Source organism: Zonotrichia leucophrys, chromosome 2, assembly GCF_028769735.1.
Source record: "Zonotrichia leucophrys gambelii isolate GWCS_2022_RI chromosome 2, RI_Zleu_2.0, whole genome shotgun sequence".
Taxonomy (NCBI): Eukaryota; Metazoa; Chordata; class Aves; order Passeriformes; family Passerellidae; genus Zonotrichia; species Zonotrichia leucophrys.
In genome coordinates, this window is record NC_088171.1 from 146,486,985 (window position 1) to 146,505,268 (window position 18,284).

General features: G+C 39.3%; 1 protein-coding gene across 2 annotated transcripts in view; it reads left to right on the forward strand.

Annotated features, from left to right (window-relative positions):
- The window catches only part of KHDRBS3 (KH RNA binding domain containing, signal transduction associated 3), a 90,177-nt gene that overhangs the window by 10,062 nt on the left and 61,831 nt on the right, over positions 1-18,284 (forward strand). For both annotated transcript variants that reach the window (XR_010439252.1, XM_064706719.1), the window contains exon 2: positions 16,722-16,840. Coding sequence is in view for 1 of the 2 variants with exons in the window: in XM_064706719.1 (XP_064562789.1) it covers positions 16,722-16,840 (119 nt within the window). In the remaining variant the exon portion in view is untranslated. The remainder of the gene's footprint in view (positions 1-16,721; positions 16,841-18,284) is intronic.

An 18,284-nucleotide genomic window follows, 5' to 3' on the forward strand; every position in this document is an offset into this window, starting at 1 on the left:
ACAGAGGCCCTTTCTGCTCATTCAAGGCCTTTTCTGCTCGGCACCCCACCAGCAAGGAGGCTGGGGGGGAACGCAGAATGGGGTAAGACACAGCTGGGACAGCTGACCCTACTGACCCAAGAGGTGTTCCAGACCATATGGCATCGTGCCCAGCTTATAAAGCTGGGGGGAAGAAGGAAGAGAGGAAGTTTGGAGTGATGGTGTTTGTTTTCCCAAATCACCATTATGTGTGATGGAGCCCTCCTTTCCTGGGAATGCCTGAGCACATGCCTGGCCATGGAGAGGGCTGGATGAGTTGTTTTGCTTTGCTCATCTGCATGGATTTTGCTTTACTTACTATTAAACTGTCTTTATCTCGACCCACAAAGTCTATTAATTTTACCCTTGCAATTTTCTCCCGCATCCTCTTAGGGGGAAGGGAGTGCCTATGTGGGGCTTAGCTGCTAGCTGGGGCTAAACCATGACAGAGGATTAATGACCTCTGAAGAATTTTTCCAGCTTTATATGATCTGTTAATTTTAGGGTCTTGGGCGATTATGAACTATTAATATGAGCACACTTTGGAAAGAGCAGAAGCATTCCACACTGGGTTTTCCTACAGGATTCTAATACAACATCTTACATGTAGTGATGCAAAGCTATTGATGATGCAGCTTTTGCAGAACGATTTCGAATGCATCTTTGCCATGCAACTGTTATGATTAGGGCACTAGTTACTAGAGACGGTATTGTGTGCGTTTCATTTTCGGGGGAGCCGTTTCGGGAATTATTTCTGGAGCGGTGCCAGGAGGGGGCGACAGCGGCCCGGCCCTGCGGAGCTGTGGGATCGGGTGGGATCCTCGGGAGAGCCGGGATTGGGTGTGATTCGCCGGGAGAGGTGTGATCGGATGTGATCCCTCGGGAGAGGCGGGATCGCGGCTGTGGGATCGGGTGTGATCCCTCGGAAGAGGCGGGATTGGGATCGGGTGTGAGGCCCCCGGGAGGGCCGAGGGGAGCCGGGCTCGGGTGCCAGCCCCTTCAGAGAGCCGGGATCGGGGCTGTGGGATCGGCTGTGCTCCCCGAGAGAGCCCGGATCTGGGCTGTAGGAACGGGTGTGATCCCTGGAAGAGCCGGGATTGGGGCTGTACAAATGGGTCTGATCCCCCGCGAGAGTCGGGATCGGGTCTGATCCCCAGGAGAGGAGGGATCTGGGCTGTACAAACGGGTCTGATTCCCGGGAGAGCCGTGGTCAGGGCTGTGGAATCGAATGTGATCCCCCGTGAGAGGCAGGATCGGAACTCCCGGATCAGGCATCAGCCCAGCGGGAGAGGCGGGACTGGGGCTCCCGGGATCGGGTGTCATCCCCCTGGGGGAGCTGGGCTCGGGTGTCAGCCCCTCCGCAGAGCCGGGATCGGGGCTGTACGAACGGGTCTGATCCCCCGAGAGCCGGCATCGGGGCTGTTGGGATCAGGCGTGATCCCCGGGAGAGCCGGGATCGGGGCTGTGGGATCGGATGTGAGCCCCCGGGAGAGGCAGGATCGGAACTCCCGGGGTCGGGCATCAGCCTACCAGGAGAGGCGGGACTGGGGCTCCCGGGGTCGGGTGTGAGCCCCTCAGGAGGGCCGGGCTTGGGTGTCATCCCCCCGGGGGAGCCGGGCTCGGGTGTCAGCCCTTCGGGAGAGCGGGGATCGGGGCTGTAGGAGCGGGTGTGATCCTTGGGAGAGGCGGGATTGGGATCGGGTGCCAGCCCCTCGGGAGAGCGGGGTCGGGGCCAGGCGGTGCCGGTGTCATCGGTGTTGATCTGTGGCAGCAGCTCCCACAGCCAGATGTATCCTGTCTGTCCCAAGGCGCAGGTGTGTCCCTGTCCTGCTGTAACCCCAGCCCCCGCGAGGGAATGGGGGCGGGAATCGGAAGAGTAAAAGCTACAAAACTCTGGGTGAAGAGAGGATACTTGGATAAGCAAGGTACAAGCTGCACATGCAAGCAGATGAAAACAAGGAATCCATTCTCCGCTTCCCCTGAGCTGGCAGGTGTTCAGCCATCTCCAGGAGCACAGGATTCCATCACACCTGACTGTGGCTCCAGGAGAGCAATGCTTCCACCTGGAAAATCCTCCCCCTTCCTTATTCCTCCCACTCCAGATGTTCACCACTTCCTTCTGCCCCACATCTCAACTGACGCATTCTTCAAGGCCATGCTCTTCCTATGCTCAGGCTCCATCATTCACAGCCTAAGTGGCGAACAAGATATCTGAAAAATAGGAGGGCTCCAAAAAATACTACCCACAACCACTGCATGCCTTACCATCGGCAACCTCACCCTAATAGGAGCACCACTTCTAGCGGGGTTCTGCTCAAAAGACCAAACTGTCAAAAGCCCAAACACATCCTAACTAAACACCTGAGCCCTTCTCCTAACCCTACTAGCCACATCATTGAGGATGACACCATATCATACATGGGGATGGTTTTAAACTAAAGGAGGAGAAATTTGGATTATATGTTAGGAAGAAATTCTTCTCTGTGTGCTGAGGCACTGGCACAGGTTGCCCAGAGAAGCTGTGGAAGCCCCATCCCTTGCAGTGTTCCAGGTCAGGTTGGATGGGGCTCTGAGCAGCCTGGTCTAGGGGAAGGCATTCCTGCCCGTGGCAGGGGGTATGGAACTAGATGATATTTAAGGTCACTTCCACCCTAAACCCTTCTATGACCTGGTGGCTTTGACCTGTGTTGTTTTCTTCATGTGTGCTTGAACTGTTAAGACTGCTGTTGTCCAATTTGAAAAATCTTGAATAAAATTTTAGAAGAAAATGTCCCAGACTTCTGAATTTGAAGTTCTTAGAATATTCCTTTTTTATCAGCTGATTAAATGGAGAGTATGGAGAAATTACCCTAATGGTACTTATAAATTATTTATTTATAGATGCACTTATATAGTTTGCAGACCTGAAATAATAGGCCTTGTTTGAAACCCTAATAATAGTTCACATAGTTCAGTATAACATTAATTAAAAACGCTGGTGTGTATTTCGATTACCACATAAGTGGCAAGTAGCTGGCTGTGGGATCAGGTCTATAAAGAACTGGAAGTGACTTATCCTTTAGATTAATGCCCTGATAGTGGAAAATGGATGTGATTTGCTTTCTTAACTTTTAGGTTATAGTTTAGACTTCACTGCTATGCTGAGCATTGTGCTAACATATTTTCTGCCTCTGAGTAGGTTGTAGGTCCTGAAGGTACAAATCCCTTATTTCTGTTCCTGTGTTCAAAGCAATGACCAAAGCTTCCAACGACTGCCTGGGCTAGGAGGCTGCTTGCTGTGATGCCTTGCATGAGGCTGGTGCTGAGTATTTATTTAGTTACTCTAGGCAATAGCTAAAGTACTCAACTTGCTGGATAGCCTCCTGCTTGGTCATTTTTCTGGGGAAAGAAGTGAAATGGATAGGAAATAGCTGAATCAAAAGTACTTTTTTCCCCACTTGGATAAAGTATAAGGTAAAACTGTAGGTTTAATTCTTTACTGTTCTTTCAGACTGTTTTGCTTAACTTTGTATTATTGCACTGGAGTAGTAGTAACTGGCTGGAGCTCAACCCTGTAGCTTGTATTTCAGTAAGTGTTTTAGCAGTGACTTCATTATTTCTAAGTCTGTACAAATGATGCTAATCCCATAGGTATATCTTGTCAGCATCTGTATGAGGTATTTTTTGGCTTCTCATTTGGAAAGGTTTCATTGCTGCTATCAAAGCTGAGATTTGAAGCTTTTCTGCAGTGTCATTGGAAAAGAGCTGAGTGGAGGGAATGTAGAAAGCAAATGCAGTTCCTTTATTCAGGTTTGGTGCCTTAAACATGGCTGTGCATACTGTTAGTAATGGATGTCAAGCTGTGCTGTAATAAAACAAATGTTAGCATTATTTTTCTTTCATTTTATTGATGACTAATCATCTGTTTTAGCTGTATCAATAATAGTCAATCAACTTTTTGTAATAACACCTTTTCCCCTTACAGTACTTCATCCTCAAAACAGCCATCCTGACATGGGAGAAATTTTACATGTACCTAATTGAAATCCTAAAAGAATAGTGAATGCAATTTCAATTTAAGCCACAAAATGAAGAAATAAGAGCAGATGGCCCCTTCAGAAAAATAGATTCAACAGAATAGATATTCCTGGCCAGCTACATAGTTAATCTCATGCTTCTTGTCAAGGGGTACTGCCAATACATAGTTATTATGCAAGGATAAAGTAAAAGCTGTATGAATTTAGTGATAAAAGCTTTCCTTCATTCCCAGCTCTTTCTGATAATTTAGTGTAATGTTCGTATTTTTAAAGTTACAGTTAGAGCAAGTATGAATAGTAATCTATTAAATTAGTTGTGTATGCTTTAGAAAGGGATCCTGCAAAAAGAGCAGCTCTGGGAATTTAGTTCCATTTATGATCTATGAAAATTCATGGTAGCATTTCCGGTATTTTCTGACTCTGTGACACACTGATGATTGAGTCTTTAAACCAACATGTCAGATTTGGTAGAGGGATTTGTGAGTTTTTCTCTCCTGTTGGCACGAGGAAGAGTTTCTATTCCCTATGGTTAAATGTTCTTTTCACAGTGGACAGTCAGATTTTTGAGTTCAGTGAAGCACCTTTATTTCTTGAGTGTATGCAAAGTAACACATTCCAGCCTCTTTAGGTGGTTATTCTGTATTTGACTGGACGTGGCATTCCTGCACTTGCTCTAAGGTCGAGGGGGAAGTGAGATTTGAGACTTAGTAACACAGGACCTTTTCTCTAGGAAGACTTCGGGTGTGCACAAGTACCCATTGCAACTGTTTGAGTTTCTTCCCAAATGCTCTTTTTTCTTTGTTTCTCTCAAGTAGCAAGGAGCAATAGAAGTCTACCCATGAATTGGTTATTGCTGTCTCAGCTGTTCTTTGTCTTTTAGGTACTCCAAATTTCTGAAGCAGTTGTATTTTCTTAAAATTCGTTCTCTTTGTCCTCTGCCACATCTAGAAAAATAACTTCATTCTGTACTTTCAGAAAATGGAGCCATCAACATTTTCTTTCCCATATAAAAGCAATTTAAGCATCACTGAATCAAGAAGTAATGGCACCTCAGGTAGTTTGCGTTGGCACTTTTCTTATTGTTTCTTGGCAGACAGAAGTGATGAAGGAGCAGAAACTTGAATATATGGGGCTGTGAAGGCAGGTGGGGGACAAGCAGGGCAGGTGTCTGGTTAGAAGCAGCTTCTGCAAGTTCCCAGCATGACTGTTAAAAATATGATTGGTTTTGTTTTTGCTCTCTCACCTTGAATGTAGGTGAACTTCCCTGGCTGTGAATTGTTCTACTGCACTTAAAGGTGTCAGCTGTATTGTGCCTGTGACACTTTGTAGTAGTTGATTTTCAGTGTATAATCTGTAGAAATGTACTGAAATATGCTATTTAAACTATTGAATATAGGAATTGCTCCCCTAAGAAGCCACGTGCTCATCACTGGGAAAAAATGTTCAGTGAAAGTTTGCATTCTGAAATTAGCTGGATGAAAACTAAAACAGTAACATGTCTAAAGTTAATTTATCAAATAACTTCATGACACAATTTGGCTGCAATACAGGCATCACATTTTAGATTTCTATATAAGCATTTGATTTTAAACTGTCTTCAAAACAAACCATTAAGACAAATGAATTTGCAATGTCTTGACTGCTGAGTAGTTGCACAGAACATGCAGTTTTCCTGATTCTTACAGTTATACCATAACCACGTCTGTTGGAAAGCATCTCAGACCTTTAAAAATACTTTTTACTGAAGAAAGATGCTTTTTGTAAACAAATTTACTAGGTCAAAATATAACTTAACAAGAACTAATTGCTTAGTTACATTTAAAGTTAACATGAAGATAATTTCTTTAGAGAAAGATTGAGTCAGAGCTGTTTCTTACCACAAGTAAACCCACACCATAAATACTACTAAAACTGCAGTGTATTTTAGCTTTGTAAGGTGTGTTTCAGCAAAAGCTTACTTACGTAAGTTGGTAGTTAATTCAGATATTTTAGGTATAAAACATGGTTTGTTGTAGTTTTTCTTAAATTTGGAAAGATGCATAATGTTCTATTAGGTCAATGCTAGAAATACTGGTTTAAGAAAAATCGTTTTCTTCATAGATGCCATGAAAGTTGGAAGATTGCCTTCCTCAGGGAAGGTGCTGCATGGACAGGCACATGGTCCTACAGAGGCAGAGATTTATCTGGAGCTGTAGATGTTGCTGCTTTCCTGCAAAGACTGATATGTTGAAAGATCTTTGGTCCTTTCCTTAAGATTTGCAGCTGGATTGAGTCCTTAAGATGGACTTTCAAGTTTTATAACACTTCTAGGGGAGTCTGATCTTGTTCTACAATTCTGCAAAGTGGTTCAACTAATTTCATGAAAATAAGTTTAATAGCATAATATTTGGGAAAAAAATTGAATGTGCTAGCAATATGTGTTATTCTGTGTAATATGTCTTCATTCACAGAAAATAATTTGGATTTGCCTGCTATTTACCATGTGGAAGGGATTGTAATTAATGTTATCCCTCAGCTAGTTAATTTTTAACTTGGATGTTTGAAGTTTTTAACATCCAGTTTATGCTGAAGCTCATACAAAAAATTACCACACAAATTTCTTTAAGCTGCGCTTTCCCATAGGACAGTAGATGTGCAAGCTGCCTTTTCCTGCCAAGTTACATTACTGCAGCCCAGAACTGTAATGGGTGACAAAAAATAAAAGTACTGTCTACAATAATTTTGTCAAAAGTGGTGCTTTACCTCTTTTATCTGCTGGCACTGAAAGTCATGGCCTTCTGAAGGAATCATTAAATGGTTTGGGTTGGAAGGACCTTAAAGGTCATCTGGTTCCAATCCCCCCTGCCATGGGCAAGGACACCTTCCACAAACAAGGACCAGCTTGTTTAAAGCCCAAAGCCCATCCAACCTGGCTTTGAGGTTAGAGGATTAGGGTTGTGTTAACCTAATCCAGGATGGTGTGTTGGAATTAGCCCCTTCTCTTTTACATGCACCAACTACAGTTTGTATGTTTGTTTCTTACATCTGTGGGTAAGAATGCACAAATTCTTTAGGATGCTTTAGGTTGTTACTTTTTTCATAAATGTTATGAAAGCATTTTTAAAATTTGTGATTTTTTTTGTTGTTTTGCAGAGTAAAACATGCAACTCATCTATTTTATGACCCATGACATACATGTGTTTTTGTGGTTTTGTGTTCTTTCTATACAAGATTACTTTTTCACAGCACACTTGCACATCAGTTGTTTGTGCTTTAGTAAACAAAGTTTCAGACGTGGAATTTCTCAGGATTTTGAGAAATTTACATCAAAGGAGCAGAAAGCTTGTGTTAAAAATCAGCAAAATGAGAAAATTACAAACAGTAGGCTGAAACAAGAGATTGTACATGAAGGCTACTCCAGTTTATGCTGTTTTTAATGGTTCATCTCTTAGAGGCTCTAAGCAGTGATTGCATTCACTTTGAGTTCACTCAATTACTGCAATGCCACAGAATATATAGATGTTTTTTATCAGTTCTGTAGCAAGATTGTGGTTTTGCTTGTTGGTAGAGCTTATGAGGATCAGTGGGTGCGAATTTAAGTCATAGCAGTGTCTGGTGCTAACTCTGAATTAAATATAAGAATTTAAAAACACTATAGATATACTTGCAATAGCTTTATCTCGGTTCCTTTCCCTAACCTTGTGTGAAATATGGACAGTGACAAGTTTTTATTGGACAGAAAATGCATTTTGGACAATATTGCATTCTGGGAAGCAGTGGGAAGAGCTGCATGCTGTGTGCGCTTTCAGCCATGCACAATGGAGAGACAGAACAATGGACTACTGTACCCTGGGTCTGTCCATATTTGTTTCTCTGGACTGTTTTAGCATTTCTATGATGAATGAATAACATTGATTTCTACCATGCTTTCAGGTAACAAATCATGGCTTTCTATGTTCCAGTATGTCATGAGAAATAAATCTTGGGCCAGGGTGAGGATTTATTCAAACTAGTATTTTTTTTTTAATTACCAAAGATGGAACAAATCTTTCTGCCAAAAAATAATTTCAAAACTCTTCAACAAAACAGCAGAAATCTTGCTAAAACTTGCATGAGAGGAAGGATCACCACTTCCACAGTGCTGGCAGTGCTGTTCTGATGCAGCCCAGGTGCTGGTGGCCTTTGCAAGTGCATTTTCCTGGCTGGTGCTCACCTTGTTTGAACTTCAGGTCCTCTTCTGCACAGCTGCTTCTGGCATTTGGTTTCCAGGCATGGGGTTCTCTTGCATGAGGTTATTCCTCCACAGGCACAGGTCTTTGCACTTCCCTTTGAGCTGCACAGGACTGCTGCCCATTCCTCCACCTCTTCCAGGCACTCCGAGTGTCATCACAACCCTCTGGTGTTTGGATCACTCCTGGTTTTCTGCTGTGTAAAGCTGCTGGAACTGCACTCTGTGCCATCATCCAGGTCACTGATAATGATGTTAAATTTCATTGACCCTCAGAGCTCACCACTGATGTCTGGCCTGGTTGTGATGCTCCTGACAGAGTCCTTTGAGCCAGGCAGGTCAGTTTGCTCTTTTCAGTCCGCCTCATGTCTCTGTCCTGTGCCTCATCAGTCCACATGAGGATGGGGTGTGGGAAGATTATCAACAGCCCTGCTACAGATGGGGTGTGGACACATCAGCTCTTGTCTCATCTCACATTGTTCATAGTGCTGTTTAGTGCGTATGACTTCCTTGCTCTAAGTTTGTGCAAACTGCTCTCATCTTGACCTTCTGGGCTTGGAAATGGTTTTCAAGAGCTGTTTGCTACATCACCTTCCAAGAGATCAAGGTGAGACATACCTTGCTGTGGTGTCCCAGATCCTCCTCCCTGCTCCTGAAGACAGGACTGCTTTGCCTCAGTTATCGGTGACATTCCCTGATCACCATCACCTTACCAAACAGTGGCCTGTTGATGGCATCAGCCACATCCCTCAGTATTTGTGTATGTTTCCTGAAACTTCTGCTGTAGTGATGGTTTCAGGTAAATTGTGTAAGTTGTGTTTTACCGGTATTTATCAGTGGGATGTGACACATTCCTGAATTAAGGATTGCCAGAGTGTGAGGCTCTACCCTGGCCTTCTGTCATCGGGATGGAGGCTCTGGCAAAGCTCTAGTTGCCTAAAAGTGATTTTTAGAGAAGTAGAAGATAACACTTCTTGGTCTTGCTGATGGCCATATAAATCTTGCATAATGCTAAGTAAAGAGCTGTACACTTATTTATGTAAGTATCAGTTATACAAAACACAGGGATGTGTTTTGTTAGCATAGCTACCTTCTAGTATTAAATAGGGTTTGTTTCAATGTACTGGCAGATTCTTAGACTGCAGACTTTGCCAGTGCCTTAAAGTGTGGTCTTAATAGTGCTCAAGTCTATTTATTTTAAGGGTCAACAACTGGATGTGCTATAGCTACTACCTCACCTTGACAATAGTTCAAAATGTGATATTTGCATATGGAGGAGCTGCAGGTTGTGTCCATTTTTTAGCTGAGATCTGATTTACACCTTTTCTTGTGCAAGTTGTCAGAGGAGTCACAGAAAGTTTGCAGTACTCTGTAGTGCTATGTACATGATAAGGAAGGAAGATTATAGGCCCTTCTTGATGTCTCACCAAAATGTCAAGTGAAATCTTGTGCAAGAGCTACCTGGCTGTGTTCATATGCTGGAATGAAAAAGGTGAAACAGCTGCTTGTAAGGACACTTGATACAGAATATAATTTCATTTGGCCTGAGTCCTATGCACCAAGTAGTGTAAGATGCTCTGTAAATTGGATTTTATTTTTAAGTTTCAGAACAAATGAGTTAACTTTTTGTAGTTAGTGAATCCCTGACCTTACTAATTTAGACATATTCATGCTTAAAGAAAGATCTGCAGTAGATAAATGTACAATAGATAGAGTGGGTAAATCATAGAGCTGATTTTAGCATTTTCTTATAAGTTATCTTCACAATGAGATAAATAATTTTCAGTGGAGTAGATTGAGGATATGGGACTGACGTCTACATCTACATCTTATTTTCTTCCTGAGCAAGACTAATTAAACATCTGTTAATACCTTACACATGATTTTGACAGTTCCTACTGTGGTACTTCCTCCCTTACTGCTAATATTAATCAGCTCAAACAGATTTTAGTGGAGTCATTTTTGATGTGAAGGTAATAGGTGTTCATTTAGATTTCAATTGCTTTAATAAAAAAGCACATTCAAAATATTTGTCATATTGGTGACTGAAATGTATTTTCAGATCAGTGCAGATAGTAGTACCTAGACTGTAAAATAGAACTTATAATGCCTGTGAATGCAATTTAAATAAAGATTGGTTTGAGTCCTTCAACAGGGATATTATTATTAATTTGAGGATTCTGAATGCTGTAGACATCATTCTGGCATGAACTGCTTATTTTATTGTAAATTGAAATTAGATTCATTGTCAGTTGCTTTTACAAAATTAAGGTGGCATATGAAAGACAGTTATTTGGAATTCAACTATTGTAATAATGAGCATTACTTGAAACAAATTAGTGTGGTTTTTTTATGCACAATTCACACTCTTAATGCATTACTTTCTCTGCCAGTTCAGAATTAGGACCTATTATGGATGCAAAACTTGCAGTTTTTGAAAGGACTTTTTAAAGGATTAAAATGTTGGCTGAGGAGAATATGTGAGGTTTTCTGAGGCTCTTAAACGAATAGGGGTGGGTACATTAATAGAAAAACAGCATTAAAAATTGAAAACTGCTGCATTTTTTATTTGTGTTTTAGACCCATTCAGGATGAGTTTAAATGTTGCCATTCCACATATATTAGTTTCCTTATTTTAAATATTTTGAGGCTATTTTTGTTTGGTTTTCCCTCTTTCCTTAGTTTTCCCTTTTATTTTTTTTTTATTAAGACACACTAATTAGTATTTACTTTGGAAACAGAGGGTAGAAAAAGGGATATTTGTCTAAGCATTTACTCATATCAGCAACTAGACATTGTTTTTGTGGAGTATTGGGATGCCATATACAGTTGAAATTGGGAAATTCTGCATTTTTTTGTGTGTCTACACAGAGAAACTTCTTTGAAGCAAACTAGACTATGCTAGACATGTTTTATGATACTTAAAAGTAGGAGACTTAAGTTGCATCTTCTATTTAGTGCAGAAATTGGAGAAATTGGGAAGGTTGTGCAGCATCATGCTCGCCAAGAGGACAGGGAATGAGCAGTGGGTCTCTTAGAGGCTTGTAAGGAAGTCTATGAGGTTTATTTCAGCAAGCTTTTTGGAATGTATTAAAGCCTTGGTGTGGTGATTCTAGTTCAAGTTGGTGCTGTGCAGTGCTGTTTTCAGCTCAAAAGATGAGAAATATTGGTTGGAGAGGTGCTGATTCAAAGAACTTTGAATCATCCTCTACTAGGACAGGGATTAAAGGAGTTCAGGGTAAAAAATGTATAATCTAAAGCACAATCAAGACCATTTTACTACAACAATAATGAGATTAAGATATCATCAGTTTAATCAAACTTAGAATTGTAATTGGGTTCACCATCTTGTGCACTTTGGATTTACAGAACTCCTGGAAGTCAATTAGTCTCTGTGGGCAATTAGTCAGCATCCAGCACAGCAGATTTCTATGACTTGGCTTCATTGGGAAAATTTTCATTTTATTCTTTTATAAGAATAGGTATTCTTAAAATATGTCTTCTTGGATAAATGATGGGTTTTGCCACAGTGAAAATTTCCAAATAAACCGTATGGAATGCTGATATTGTCAGTTTTTTGTCCATTAAGGATTTTTTTTTCTCTGAAATTCCCCTACAACTGACTTGGAGCCCCCTTTTCCTCTGGGAGCTTGTCTCTTACCAAAGCTTAACTGTGTTCCTTAAAGGGGGTCTTCATAAAATGCAAACTACTAAATTAAGGTCTGTTTTTTGTAGTACCATCACTTTGATTTGTTTCTGATGTGAAAGCAAAAGCAATCAGGCTGCCAGGGGAAATGGCCATCGAGCTCAGTGTTCTGTCTCCATCAATGGGCAAAAGCAGTGAGCTTTCAAGAGCTAAAAGGACAGGGGAAATATGTAAAGGTACTTAGCCTTCAGTTTGACTTAAGAGCTTTCTGAATTGAGGAGGGTGTGACTTTTCTAAGTCAACTGTGAAGCTGTGAGAATTCACTGAAATATATTGCTGTTGGGCTATGCTTCAGTAGTTGCACAACATGCTTGATTGAGTCAGTCTAAATTTTGATGTTTCCTTTTCTTAGATACAAGGCAATAAAATTGCCCAAATAAAGCAAAATCTATTGCTTCTATTGTATAATGTTAGTAATTTTCAAACCCACTTGATTTAGGAGTATTTTTAAAGGATAATGTAATTCTTAGAATATTTTCACTTTCAAAATGAATGTGGAAACTACTTCTAGTGCAATTGCAGTGCAGTTCCATCAATGCCCTGTTCTCTTAAGCTGTGATCATGTGGATATCCTTGAATGAGCCTTGCATTTTACACTTTTTCTTCCATCCATAGCAGGAAAAAGTTACTACAAAATTATTTGGATATAATGGTGTGTTTGGTAAGACATTGAATCTCAGGAAATAAGGTAGAAACTTTCTTAAGGGTTTGCAGGCAGATTGACCTGGTTCCTGTTTCTCCTGATCTTGTGTAAAGGAAATATTGTCTTAAGGACAAATGCAGTAAACATTTCTGTTTATTTTTAGGTTGACATTAGTTCTTATATCTATTATATTGATTTACTACAGACAAATAGGGCATCACTTTGCTCAGCAGTAAACACAAGTATTTATATTGGCTTAGCTGAGGGAGCTGGAATCCTGGATTGTACTTCTGCCCCGGGAAGATTAATTCTAATTGAAGAATAATATGAAACAATTCTACTTCATCATTATCTGATGTATTTACCACTGTTGTTTGGTGAATTAAATGAGGACTAATCATTGCTTAGATCTCTGCTATGATTAAATCTAAAGAAAAAAAATCCATCCATGCAGTTGTTACTGCATGCAGTTAAATTCCTGTTGCATTAGCTGCATCCTTGGTCTGAGAACATGAGATTTTAATCTCTAGCATTATGGGAAGCTTTAATCACATGTTTATTTACTTTCTGTGATCTAGGAAATGGCATTGCTTCATATAGCAAAGCAGTGCAGAATGTAATCTAAGGATTAAGAAAAGGCAAATCTTCCTATCCATTTGACCTTGAAAATTTGATTGGATTTCCTGTGTGATCTGGCATGATTTTTCCCTAATTATCTAAAGCTTGATGTATGTGAATGATATTTCAAGAGCTGTGCAGATATGGATAAAATTCCAATGCTTAGCTGTATTTCCTGTTCATTTTTGATTTCAAGTGCAAAGAAATAAAAAAAACCAGTAAAATCTGAGATAAAATGTGTTCAGTGGACTGGACTTTGTTCATACAAAACTAAAGTCTTTTACAACAGCAATGAAGAGGAAGAAAGTCTTAAATCAGTTTGATTAACATTAGACCATAGCAGGAAAAAATTACTTAATCTTACTTTGTACTGCTTTGGCAATGGTCTATAGCTGTTTGTTAGGAAAGTAATTTGTCTTTAAAACAAACAGGGAAAATTGTGATCCCTTTTGCTGAGAGCTGATTTGCAACCTCTTAATGGGTTTCAGTAGCTTCTTCAAGCTAAAAAAAAGTTGTTTAAACAGTGCAAGTAAAAGAATAAAGGGTTTTTGCTTAAAATGGTCAATAAAGTGTGTAGATACTTGGCTTAGGAAAACTGATTTTTGGAGTAAGTAATGGGTTTCTTTTAATAACTTTAGTGGCTTGAAGCTCAGTATCTACCACAGCAAGAAGAGAATGGTCTTTTTATGTTTTTTATCAGCTCAAAGTAGTCCCATATTATGAACATATTTAGCATTAATCACATTGTTGCAACCAAGTCCTTCAAATACCAATTCAAATAACTTTTCTGAGCTCAAGTATTTAGGAAATACAATTAGCACTGTATTGATCTCTTAGGGGATTTATGCAGCTGGCTCAGCTAAAGAATTTTACTGAGGTAGAACTCTGTGCTTAACTCTTAAACTGCATTTTAAGTGCATCTGAGGTGTCTGAAACGACTCATTTCCAGGTGTAATATTTTTTTTGGCAATTTCTAGGAAGTTCCTTAGGCCACTGCTGATTCATAAAGTTGTGGTTCTCACTTTCAGGTGGGCAGGGGGATTGCAGTGTATGCCATGCTGTGCATTTGGGGAAAACAGCATATGGCTCAACATGAGAAAACAAATTTTTAGCTTTACCAGTTCATAAAAACTTGGTGGGCTTTGATGTTGAAGGTACTTTTGTTTTGTAAGTTTAGATTCTTCAGGAAAATGTCCTTTACTGTAACAGTAACTACAGTGAGTGAGGACTCATAAATGTCTTACATCAGGCTGGGGTCAGTTGAACTGCCTGGGAGGTCTTGGTGCATTTCTCTGTCACAAAAAAATACAGCAAAATGCATTAATTGAATTTAATATTTAATGGCGTTTACCTGTGCTTTTCTGACTTAGAAAAAATTTTAGTCCTAACATTTAAAATCAATATGAAATCAAATAATATCAAATTTTGTTGCAACTGCATTTGCTTCAGTCATTACAAATGGATGTATTTTTACTACAGTTTTGATAATCAGCATTTCATGGTGTAAATTATTGCTAAAGATTAGCAAATTGATGGTCAGTTTTAAGCTTTGAATGTTTATACTAACAGAGTAACACCAACAGCAGCCTTAAAATTTAGTTTTGTGTTTCTACTTGTATAAAATAAAAGCTTCTAAGTACCTAATCTTGTTTTTCAAGAGAAATCAAAGAGCTTTGTCACTGCTGCCCTTGTTATAGGAGGAAAGAGCAGTGTTACAAGTATATCTGCATTTGAATGCTGTGACAGTATTATGATTTTACACCTGAATCTGATCTTTGGAAACTTTGACTTCTAAATGGTACCAGTCACCTGATTCCTGAATGGAAACATCACACTAATTACACTATAAAATTTTAGTCTTAATTTCACCTGGAAATGGGTTCCACACAAATTTACATTTGTTTAATTGCCCATAATTCCCTAGTCTGTAATGTGGCATTTCCAAATTTCCGTTTTTACCTAGATTTTGAATATTGAAATATTCTTGAATATTGAATATTCTTCAGTGTTTGTTAGCTGGTGGGATAATGGTGCTGGAGACTTTTTTTTTATTAAGCATGATGTAACAAAGGACATACTGGAGCAAGGTTGCTTTGATAGGGCTTCTCCAGAATTTTTACATTGCTACAATCCATAGGAATCAAAACTTCATAGAGACTTGACAAGAAGTTTTAAAAGTACAGCTGGGGAATTCTTTTCCTTCAAGAAGCCTTCAGATAGTCTGAGGCTGGCTTGACTTCCTTAGTTTTCAGGACTGAAGAGTAACTTGGATAAATTGTTTATTTCCTGTTTTGTGTTAGTGAAGTTAAAACTTGCATGGAAGATAAGTCTCAGTTATTAAAAAAGATGTTGGCATCTTAATTCTGTAGTGGTAAATTGAAATGGACTGGTATTCATTAAACAAATCTGCTAATAATGCATGGATTTTTTTCCATAGTTAGAAATTGGTTGGTTTATTCTGTTTTTCATTGGACCTAATTTCAAACCAGACTGTCTTTGAAGGTGTACTAAAGGCTGTTTTTTCCTATATTTTTGATTGGTTTCTTTGTGTTCAAGTTTTCATTACAGTCTCCTCTCAGCCTAAGATCACATTCCTGTTAAAGAAACTGCAGGGTCTTGATGAATGTCTTTAATTTCTAGTGGTCCAGTAGAGCAGAAGGGTGTTTCTGTTGTAACAGATGATATATGGAGATGCTTGTGGAGGACAAGTGCTAGATTCCCACAGCAGAGCTTCTCTGGCACTTGTGAAATTGGTTGGGTTTTGGTGTGTGCTAACATCTTCAGTGCTGCAGCATGATGGACCCAGTCCACAAAACTGCTTCACTTCATCTCCCTGTGTGCTCCTCATGAATCCTCTCTAATGAAATGAAATCTGCAGCTTTTCATTAGCACACTGGAGAGTCAATATTTGGAGAAAAGTATAATCAAGAGTCAGTTTTGTGTGTGCCTCTGGAATGAATTGAGTCATGCAAGCCAGGGTTTGAACTTGTAAATCCCGTTCCTAATAATGTCATTGTTGGTATAACACTAATCTCGGATTTTTGGGTATGATCTATGTGCCTCAATTACATTTCTGAAATTCCAAAAGATTAACTTGACATTTGTTCCTCAGTCCACTGTAGAAAGCCACCATTAAAACTGATTCTTTATTTATAGAAGAGAAAGAAAATTGTTGAATATTAAACTATGCTATGTTTTTTAATTTATACATGCTCAAAGGTATGTAGGAATAGTTTTCACTAATTGAGCCATATAAAAAATGTATCCTAAGTGTTAAATGAGTACAGTATTTGCAATGCTGATTCAAGGTGCTGGTATAAACATTGATATACAAAAAAGGGAAACATGCTTTATCCTATTGGCTTTGTATAACCAATTACATATATTGATTACACAATAAGTCATAAGTATGTCCTACAGTATTAGCTTTGGAATGTATTTATACTGAATATGAAGATTTTTGGCTTTTAGATTGTTGCATTAGACTAAAAAAATAACTTTTTTCTTTAACAGAAATTGAAAAATTCCAAAAAGGGGAAGGAAAGGAAGAAGAAAAGTATATTGATGTAGTCATCAATAAGAATATGAAGTTGGGACAAAAAGTTCTGATTCCAGTAAAACAATTCCCTAAGGTAAGCCCAGTTTTCATATTTGATAAATATTAGTTCTTATAAAAGATATTTCACTAGTATCTTAACTATTCTTTAATGTTACATTTAAAAGTATTAACAGTCACTGCTGTTACTCTTCTGCAATTGTTTCTGTAAGAGCTCTAAGGTGATTCTTTTCATTCTTCATTTGTTGGAATAAATGTGCAGGAAAGGGGTGGTGGTCACACAAAATAGTATGTTGAGAGCAATAATTGAGCCATGGTTTTGGGATAGCAGGATTCTCCTCTTCTGAATATCAAGAGGAAAAACAAGTTTTGAAGTTGAATCTGATGTCAGACTTTGAAACTTTCTTATTGTAGCTGGAAGTGCAGCTTAAAATGCACCATTAAGGAACTAATTGTGAAAATTTTCTTCTCATCCTCTAAAGTTTCAGCCATTGTTATTCTTGAATGAATTATAGCTTGACTGCTAAATTATGCAGTCTGTTCTGGAGGGGTAGAGACTGCTTCATTAATATCTTTGCCCACCATGAATTCTTAACACTTCTTTACTGCCAAGTATTATCCTGCACTAAAATATTGCTGCCTGGAAGCATTTATGCAACATTCAGTAGGCTGTGGAACTTTATTATTTTGGTGGTGCTTAGAATTTTAAGGTTAATGTTATGACAATCAGATTAGCATTTTTTTAATTTGTTTGAAATGGCTTTTTCTTCCTACTAGAAATTTCAAGACTATCTGTTCATGGAGGGGAAAAAAGTCACCATTCCTCCCTTCTGTTTAGGAAAACCTTTTAATTGTTTTTTTTTTTTTCTTTTTTTTTTTCTGCACAGTATCAGTGTTTTTCTCACAGGCCTGTGCAGAATAACTTGCAGGGATTTCTTTGCTGCTGTTCCAAATTTCATTAAATATTCTTTGAGAGAGTGCAAGGCTGCACATCATGTGGGCACCTCTTTGGAATTCTGACTAAAGTCATCTTTATGGCTAAGTAGAGCTATAAACAAGCATGCAGAAGCATGAAGATGGGAAGGTAAAATACAGGAACTCCTTACTCCATGGTCAGTGTTTGCAAACAGGATGTTTTTCTTCTAAATGTTAAGATGTAGGTACTTGAGCTCAGGGGCAAGAGAGGCAAACTGGCTATTAAAAAGGGAAACACTGCCTGCTGAAAGATACTTCTGCTTCTTTATCTAGTGTCAACTTTCCTTACATGACTAAACACTGAAATTATTTAGGATAGCTAGCAGGTAAGCCCTTGCCATATTTTGGGTGGCTAAAGATGCTCTGCTGTTTCATTCTGACCCATAAAGACACTGAGCTGGAATAAAGCCTGCTGTTTGCTATGGGAAGAATCCTGAACTTATGTCCAGCCAGGTCCAGAGGTGCAAAATAAAGCAACTGTGCAGAACAGACATGTCATGTGAGTTCCTTCATCTCTACTAGGACTGCTCCACAGAAAGGAAAAT